The sequence below is a fragment of the Oryzias melastigma genome, linkage group LG6 (genome assembly GCF_002922805.2).
Source record: "Oryzias melastigma strain HK-1 linkage group LG6, ASM292280v2, whole genome shotgun sequence".
NCBI classification, from domain to species: Eukaryota; Metazoa; Chordata; class Actinopteri; order Beloniformes; family Adrianichthyidae; genus Oryzias; species Oryzias melastigma.
The window spans coordinates 17,945,125-17,954,782 of NC_050517.1; the positions used below are offsets into that span (position 1 = coordinate 17,945,125).

At 38.6% G+C, this 9,658-nt stretch overlaps 1 protein-coding gene across 5 annotated transcripts in view; it reads left to right on the forward strand.

Moving 5' to 3' along the window:
* The window catches only part of megf11 (multiple EGF-like-domains 11), a gene marked incomplete in the record, with an annotated part of 100,474 nt that overhangs the window by 65,686 nt on the left and 25,130 nt on the right, over positions 1–9,658 (forward strand). For all 5 annotated transcript variants that reach the window (XM_024282261.2, XM_024282263.2, XM_024282264.2 and 2 more), the window contains 5 exon segments: positions 1,595–1,841; positions 1,929–2,049; positions 2,300–2,436; positions 5,402–5,614; positions 6,022–6,196. In XM_024282261.2, the coding sequence (XP_024138029.1) occupies positions 1,595–1,841; positions 1,929–2,049; positions 2,300–2,436; positions 5,402–5,614; positions 6,022–6,196 (893 nt within the window).

The window sequence follows — 9,658 nt, forward strand, 5'->3', positions numbered from 1 at the left end:
CTTTTAATTTTGTGTGAGAATGTAACTAGAGCTTTGTGAAGGACCCTTTGGACCACATTTGTCTGGTTTTTGCTGAGGGCATGCTTGGATATGAGCCTGCATTCATGCAGTTGATTACCTTGAGTTGGAGTGAAGACAAAAAATTAATTTAAGCGAAAGGGGGGCTGTTGATGTGCTTTAGTTTGAATAATGTGGAGTATGGAAGGAAAGACCAAACAAAAGACTAAAAATACCAGTAGAATTTTGGAATCCATACAACCACAAAATGTATATTTTTTCAGTATTTTCTTTTTTTCCTTTTGGCCAAAAGAAAAAAATGTAATTGGTATTGCAACTAGTTGGACTATCTAGATGCATGCATCATATTTTCTGGATTAAAATCATACCAGAGTATTAATCGCAGGAGCAAAAAAAGTCTAATCAAGAAGAAAACCATTTATAAGTCGCACTTTTATATTTGCCATGGCAAAAAATAAAAACAGGGTTAATAATACTTCAATGCAAATGAGAAAAATATCAAAAGTTAAGAGGTAAAACAATCAGATTCTCCTCCATGTTTGTTTCGGACGACACTTCTTCTTCTGGCACTGTCTGAAGAATATACAGCACCCTCTAGTGGTTGTAAGCAGAAACAGTCGCTAAAGGGCAAACGCTTGCTAGTGGAAAAATTAACGGATAAATGATCCTATTAATGTAAAAAAAAAAAATTAAAAAATACAAATAAGTCACTCTTGAGTATAAATTGCACCCCTGGCTAAACTATAAAAAAACGTATACTTCGGAAAATGTATGTGATATTCTGGTAGAATATACTGTCAGAAATGAACAGCCGAATGCTAAGTGGTTTTTGATGGAGTGTACACCAAATTTCAGACTCTTTGATTGACTTTTAATTCTGGTTTTAGTTTGAAACATTTTGCTTCAATTTGCAAAAACTGGAATTTTCTATGCATGATTGGTTGACAATTGAGTAAATTAAGGTGTTTTCTCCTTTTAAAATTGAATATATGGTATTGACAAAATTGAAATGTTATTTGCAGAAAGATTATCTTCTGTTTCAACCCTAGCAGAAGTATTTACATGATTTTCAAAATGCTACATTTTTCTGAGTGTCATGGGTCCTTGGGTAAAGTGTCGTGTTTCCCAGGAATGGGTGGACCAAAGACAAAGTCTCCAGTATCAATATGGTTTTTATTTTAGCAATTTATTGTTCTCAAATTTCTAATTTTTCAGTCATTTTCAAGCATGTTTTTAGGGTCTCCCTATGTTTATGTTCCATGTTGTTACATATACCAAAAATACTCTAATTGATCATGTGTTGTCATATTTTTATCTATTTCTTATGACAAATTCTTTTTATTGGGTATATTATATCGGGTAAAAAGTACCCGTCAAAAGTGATGGTGTAGCTTTTTATAGTGAAAGTGTATTAGGTTAATAAGGATAATAAGGATTGATTCCTGAAGATGTTTATTACTATTGATGAGCTATTTAATTTGTCAGAGACATTATTTTGTGAACAATTTAACACGGGTACTATTAAAGGGAATATTGTAAAGAGTAAACATTCCTGTTTTTATCTTTGTGCCTGCAGGCTGTGAGAATGACTTCTGGGGACCTCACTGCAGTAACCGGTGCCAGTGCCAAAACGGGGCCAAGTGTAACCCCATCACAGGTGCCTGCGTTTGCACAGATGGGTATCAGGGATGGCGCTGCGAGGAGCCCTGTGAGCACGGCTACTACGGCAAGGGGTGTCAGCTACCCTGCCAGTGTCTCAACGGGGCCACTTGCAACCACGAGACCGGGGAGTGTATCTGCCCGCCGGGGTACACCGGAGCCTTGTGAGTACGGAGCAGCACGTTGACATTTTCTTTGAAGCAGCGCCGGTGCGCACCCAGACATTTAACTCTTGACTCTCGCGCCGGCAGCTGTGGAGAGCGCTGCCCCTTCGGCAGTCACGGGTCTCAGTGTGAACAGCGGTGCCCCTGTCAGAATGGAGGAACATGCCACCACATCACCGGAGACTGCTCCTGCCCCTCCGGCTGGACGGTAGGTCACACAAGCTGCAGAAACATAATAAAGTAGGAAAAGCCTGAGAGAAAAATGATTGGAGGTCTGTAGTGCTTCTGGAAAAATTGCAAAACTGATGTGTGGAATATATTTTCAAAAAAAGAAGAAGAAAACCTGCTTCATTGTGAATTCTGTGCTTTTTTAAACTTAAATATGAGCCAAATACCAAGAGATTACCACCAGGTTTGGGGTATATCTTGAGTCTCATCCTATTTTTGGTGTTTTGAAGGGTTCTGTGTGTGCCCAGCCCTGCCCATTGGGCAAGTATGGGGTAAACTGCAGCAAAGACTGCTCTTGTCGCAATGGCGGACTGTGTGATCACGTGACGGGGCAGTGCCGGTGTGCAGCTGGCTTCAGTGGACGACGGTAGGCAGAGGAACCCTCTGACGCATCAACGATCAAATGCTACATGCAAACATTAGAACAGATCAAAGCTGTTTCTACTGCATTTTTACCATAGAAACATTGGTTTTGTGTAGACCAGGGGTGTCAAATTCATTCTGATTCAGGGGTTGCATTCAACCCCATCTGATCTCAAGTGGGCCGGACCAGTAACATAAAAGCAAAATAAGCCACGGTTAACTTGTTATCTGTAGCTTTGGTTTTGTTTTTTCTCAGTTGGAAAAAAACTTGTTTGAACGCTGTGTCAGCATTCATACAATATTGGTATCAATGTGTTCAGCTCATTAAGGACATGGGTGCTTGTACTTTTGATATTCTTATATTTTACAGTTTTTACCATTTTACGCAATTTCTTCAATTTTCCAGCCCATGTTAGATAAATAGGAAGTTTTTCAAATTCTTTGTGCACTTTGTATGTCGTTTTGGTCTCCAATACATTCAGCACATTTAGGACATTCATGCTTGAACTTTTGGCATTCATGTCTGTTACACAATTTTAAATTGTATGTATTTTTTGCGATTTTTTTTTTGGGGGGGGGGGATTCTTTAAATTCTTTGTGAACTTTGAAATCTATGCAATATTGGAATCAAAACGTTAAAAAGGTTCAGAAAATTATTACTACTGATGTTTTAAGGCTAATTTTGAGCTTAGCTAATATTTTAGCAACATCCTAATATTTTGGTTGATTTTGCGTCTATTGACGTTTTTAAGGCTATTTATAAACATAGCTAATATTTTAGCAACATATTAATGTTTTCGCTAATTTAGCGTCTAGTGACGTTTTTAAGGCTAATTTTGAGCTTAGCTAATATTTTAGCAACACCCTAATGTTTTGGTTGATTTCGTGTCTATTGACGTTTTAAGGCTATTTATAAACATAGCTAATATATTAGCAAAATCCTAACATTTTGGCTAATTTAGCAACTATTGACATTTTTAAGGGTATTTATAAGCATAGCTCATATTTTAGCAACATCCTAATATATTCTAATATTTTGGCTAATTTAACGTCAAGTGACGTTTTTAAGGCTAATTTTGAGCTTAGCTAATATTTTAGCAACATCCTAACGTTTTGGCTGATTTAGTGTATACTGACGTTTTAAGGTTATTTATAAACATAGCTAATATTTTAGCAACATCCTAATATTTTGGCTAATGTAACCTCAAGTGACGGTTTTAAGGCTAATTATAAACTTAGCTAATATTTTAGCAACATGCTAACGCTTTTGGCTAATTTAGCGTCTACACTTTTTTTAGGTTATTTTTGAGTTAAACTAATATTTTAATAACATTATAACGTTTTTGGCTAATTGGACATCTACTGAGGCTTTTTTAGGGCTATTTTAGAGTTAAGCTAAAATGCTAATATTTCAAACTAATTTGGCATTTACTGAGGTTTTTTAGTATAACTTTGAGTTTAGCTAAAGTTTTAGCAACATGCTAGCTTTTTTGGCTAATTTGACTTCTAATAAGGTTTTATATATTGAAATACTTAAGCAAATTTAGCATTATGCAAATCACATTAGAAGTTTTATCAAATCCCTCAGTAATAACAGCAAATTACTTCAACAGTTTCAGAAAACAGCTTTAGCTTCCTCAGCAACCACATTCAGCAACAAGCATTCACGTCAGCGTTATCAAAGGTAATGCAACTTTTGTAGTTATAATTATTTCTTGATCTCTTGTTAGGCCCGTCTTGTGTTTCCTTTGCTCCCCTAGTGGCGGAATAGCACATTGCGGTAATTTCTTAACTATAACTCTCCACAGGAATGGGCTAGAAACTTATTTTTTTTCAGAATCCTTTCAATTTTTTCTCTTCATGACTGAACCACATTAATCTGGCGAGCCGGATACGGCCCGTGGGCTGTATGTTTGACACCCCTGGTGTAGACATTTACAAATTTGCTGTTGCTGATTTTTCCTTTTTTAATGAAACCTGGCTCTTTTTCTTTTAAAACAAAGTAAAATCTTGAACAATCCAAACCCCTTGAGAAATTAACATTTAAAAACAGCCATTACTCCATCTGAAGGTGGAGAGGAGGCTTTTAATAGAGGTGTTTATGTGTAATTAATCTTGTAGCGCATGCCGGCCAGCCAGGTTTCATGTCTGCAGCCTTCATCCACAGCCTGTCCATTGATCTCACCATGGGCTCCATTCTATTTGGGTTCTGCTCATTAATTCTTAGTAATGTGCTTATATTAAGGTCTCATTGAAATCCACAGATCTTTCTAGTCTCCAATGCCTGCCAGAGCAGCCCAGAGTAGCCTGCATTTATTAGTCCACCTAAAGTAATTGTCTCTTTGATGGAAACACTTCCCTTACATGGCCTTTTCCTTTACTTTATTATTTGGTGGAATTGCCCTCCTTCATTGTGTCAGGGGTAGGTGAATTAACCTGCGAGGAGTAATGTGAGATTGCATTTGACACTCCTCATCCTCGAACTCCCATCGAGAAATTAAAGGATGGGACATAACTTGAACAATTTCAGATGTAATTAAACTTTTCTGTCGTACAGTAGCTTTGTTGGGCTCCAGAGGCTTCTCTGTGTGGGATTTTTTTCCAAGTTTAGCCAGAAATCTCTTGCTTGACCTTTGTGAGTGCATCTGAAATCTCTTAGCGGTTTTGACTTCTGTAGTTTGGGGAAAATTGGAGTCTCGTCCAGCCCCCTGCTTTCAGAAATGTCCTGAAAAGTCCTTTAATAAAAATTGATCATGTTAGCCTTGCTTTTAAAGTAAATATTCATAATTTAAATGGGCATACTATATGGAGTGGCGCCGGCTTTTTTTTAATCCTAAACCTCTTTATTTGTTTTATTTATTCATTCCTTTTCAGAGAAATTACATTAATAGAACATTTTTACTTTCAAAAACTCTCTGCCAACAAACTAGCTAAATATTGTGTCAGTAGCTTTGGTCTTTTTCTCCCAGATGCCAAGAGGACTGTCCTGTGGGGACGTACGGCCCACAATGCAAGCAGAAGTGCGAGTGCCAGAATAATGCAAAGTGTCACCACATCACCGGAGCCTGTTTGTGTGAAACCGGCTTTAAAGGCCCCAATTGCCAAGAACGGTTCTGTCCTCCGGGCTTGTACGGCTTCATATGTGACAAGTACTGCCCCTGTAACACCAGCAACACTGTGAGGTAAGCTACAGATTCACTAAAAGCTACTTACATGAGCAGGCCCTGAAGCGAAGCACCTTAACCCTCCTCCTGTATGAATAAAGACGTCTGCGTCTCGGTTCGCTCTTAGCCTTTCAGCGTTCATTCTGCAGTCTGGACTTCTTCACCCGTCTCATTCAGTTAGCCTTAGACGGTGACCTTTGCTTCATTCATAATTTCTCTGCAGCATTCATAATTAATGTGGTGTTAATGTTCTGATTTCAACTAGAAGTCCGAACAGAAAGAGGAAAAAAGAAGGAAGCTCCATCCATGTTGAATAAGATGGATGACTGTTGCTACAAGCTTCAAAGTTTGATCTTTTCCAAGAACTCGTTCAAATAAATCACCTCACCTATTGTTGTCCCACATTTTCTCTCATTATTTTGTAGCTGCCATCCACTTTCTGGTGAATGCACTTGCTCTGCAGGATGGACAGGGCTTTACTGTAATGAGACCTGCTCACCTGGATACTATGGAGAGGGCTGCATGCTCTCCTGCAGCTGTGCCAACCGAGCTGATTGTCATCCTGTCACAGGAGTCTGCATCTGTGCCCCTGGCTTCATGGTAACTATCATGTGCACTTACTAACATTTTGTTCAGCTGAGACACGTTGCCATTCTAGAAGTTAACACATGTACACTCACTGCTCACTTTATTAGGCTCACCCGTTCAGGCGCTTGTTAATGGAAATGTCTAATCAGCCAATCACATGGCAGCAACTTTTTGGTCTATACCAGTTTTCTACTGATCAAAACCTAGCATCTCTCAAAATGTGCTTTTATTTATTTATTTTATATGTGTGACAAAAGCACAAATCACTTTTTTTTTTTATCTTTGTCCTCAGTAGTCTTAAATTGCTGGGTTTTGTTATTTTAGTTCGGGTTGGATCTTGGTATAGTTAGCAGGATTTGTTTATTTGTTTTCTTTAGGTAATTTTGGTTAGGCAGCCATTATCAGGGAGCTGCTGACTCAGACGGGCGACATGGGGGGTCTGCAGTCTCCCTGACTTATTTTATGTTTGACCAAGGAGCCACAATGGAGAGATTGAAGATCCACATGTGGTTGCAGACCTCTGGTCAAAACAATCTGCTGCAGTTCAAACTGAAGAAAGGCGATTGAAGTGACTTTGAATGTGGCATAGTTGTCTACGTTCTCCTAGAAGGGTCAGAATTTGGCGTCAACAACATGAAAGCATGGATTCATCCTGCCTTGTATCAACATTTCAGGCTGGTGGTGGTGGTATAATGGTGTGGGGGATATTTTCTTGTCACACTTTAGGCCTCTAAGTCCAAACTGAGCATCGTGACAGCACTACAGCCCATCTTAGTAATGTTGCTGACCACGTCATCCCTATTTGACCTCAGAGTAGCATTTTCTGATGCTACTTCCAGCAGGATAATAAAGCTTAGACATGATAATGAGTTCACTGGACTCATGACCTCCACAGTCACCAGATTTTAACCCAGTACAATGTGAAGGATGTCATGGATGTGCAGCTGACAAATGTGTGTGAAACTCTCTGAAGAATGTGTCTAGAACCTTGTTGATTCTACGACACCATAGATTAAGACAGTTCTGAAGCAAGCCGAATAAAACATTTGATTTCATACAAAAGATGTAGTGAGAATAGACACGGAAAAAGCTTTTGAGGAATGCTTAATTTGATGTGGTCCCAGTGGCCCCAGATGGTCAAAGCAGTGTGAGGGCCTCTGTTATTGCTTATTACTCTGTGGATGTGCTCTATTGCAGCACAAAACTATCTCACTAAAAGGTATTCTACAACCCTAAGCAGACTTTAACAATTGTCTGTGTGTACGTCGCATAACATGCTCGGAATCGTAAAACAACAGCGACAAATAGAGAGCAAAGTCAGATTAGTCGCCCTCCACCAAATGAGAGAAACTCTAATCTTAGAATCTGTGTTCTTTGTGCGTTTTTTTTACCATGTCCTTTCACAACTGTCAAATTAGCAGTACAACTTTGATGAGTTTCCCCACTGTGTTTCCTTATCTTTTCATCTGAAGTTACTGAGTTGGAGAAAGAGAGAAAAAAAAAAGTACAAATCTGGGAGTAAAGCGCTTCAGTGGAAATTGCTTGTGTCTTAAAGCGGGCCACTGTGGTGAATTGAGCTAGCGAGCGGCGCTGCAGACTGCGTCTTAATTTGCTCCACCTGTTCTCTTTGGCGGCTGCTGGGAAGGGTCTGCCAGATACATTAAACAGACCTAGCGGGCAGAGGCAGGATGGAAGGGGAGGCAGTCAGATGGGAACAGACGTAGCTCAAATAGAGGATTGGTGTGTAAAAGGAGGTGAGTGATGGGTTTTTCTCCAATTTAAACTTAAAAAAGTTGATTCTTTGCAAATAACAAAAAAAAAAATGACACATTCCTGAATTGTATACCTGCGTCTCATATAGTCCACGATCATTTCCAAGTGGAAACCAACTGCATGGAAGTCTTTTCCTCAGGAGTCCTCTGATAAGACTTAAGCCTCCCCGCTGCATCTTTGTTCTAGAGACCTATCAGGGGACGAACGAAGCAAAATGTTAGAACAGGCTGAGCAGCTGCACGCTTGATTTAGCTGTAGTAATTGGACATGCTCATTCTGACTGGGACAAAGTGATTACATGTTACCTTTTCATGCACTGTCCCTTACAATCTCCACTCCATAATTTACCAACACGTCGTGATTAATGGGTTCAAATAGAATTTAGTCTGCCTTTTTTGGTCAAATTAGGGCCAGGAATCGATTAAATAATTAACTAATTAATCGCAAAACTGGAAAAAATTAATCGCGATTAACTGTTTTTTTTTTTTTTTAAGTTCCAGAATTTGCCAGCCACTTATTATCTACAAATAATCATAATATGAAATCAAACACAAAATTGAACATTTAGAGCGTTTATTTTTAACCCTTTAAGGGCCTGAAACTCACTTTTGTATTTTCTGTATTTTTTAATTTGAAAGACTCCATTCTTGCTTGTTTGGTATCATTTTAATCAGCACAACCACATCTATGTGGCACTGCTTTTATTTTGTCGTTAATCCATGTTATATTCACACACTAGACATAAAATCATGCAAAAACTGAAAACTCCATCTGGAAAAAAGGGATTCATTTTGCTGTGGAAACCCCAGAAATGTTTAACAAAATATTTTTACAACACAGAATGAAAGTTTTAGGTGTCATTTTTTAATAAATGAATAAAATTAATAAAATAAATGAATAAAATTAGTCAAACTAATCATGTTTTTGAATGAAAATACAAAAAAAAAGAAACAGGTTAAAGTCACAGGTTTCTTGGGGCCACATATATTTCTGTTGATAGAGGAACATCACAGACCTCACAGCTCCACGATGGGATGTTTGATGTGTGGCTACAGCTACCAGGCGGCCAAAAAAAGAAAAAAAAATTCTCACTGCTGTCCATTTCATGTTTTTTCTTCTTTTTTTCAGCTTTTTCTTTTTTTTTCTCACAAATTTTCTTTATTGTGCTTGTGAAAAATATTAAAACATATTTTTGGGAGAAGTTTGATCCAGTTGGATTTATGTTCAGCTAGACTGGAAACTACACAGGTGGAGATGGACAGGTGGACTTTCGCGGAGAACCGTGGAGTTTCCGCAGTTTTTAGACAACGTCGGTGCTTGCTATTGTGGAAAATTCATGTAGGTCTCATCCCAAAGTAAAATAATGATCGGTTTCCTCGTTGGATTTCTAAAGGCAGACAGCTCTGTTTGCCCCCTGCGCGCCCCAAAGCAGGAGCACTGCTGCTGCTCAGCATTAGAGTCGTCACATTGACATTCGTTCACCACCTTATTTATTAAAATGAAAGATCAGTTTTGTCCAAAAACTACAAATAAATCCCATATTATCCCATTTCCCACCCATCAGGTTTCCTAACCCGTCCCATCATAACGGTTCAGAAATGTACTTTAAATCTAAACTCATCCAGCGGTTAGATGAACTGCTGAGGAGAAGGACTCATTGGTAATTAGTGTTGCCATTTGCATCGAGTCTCAGCGGGAACA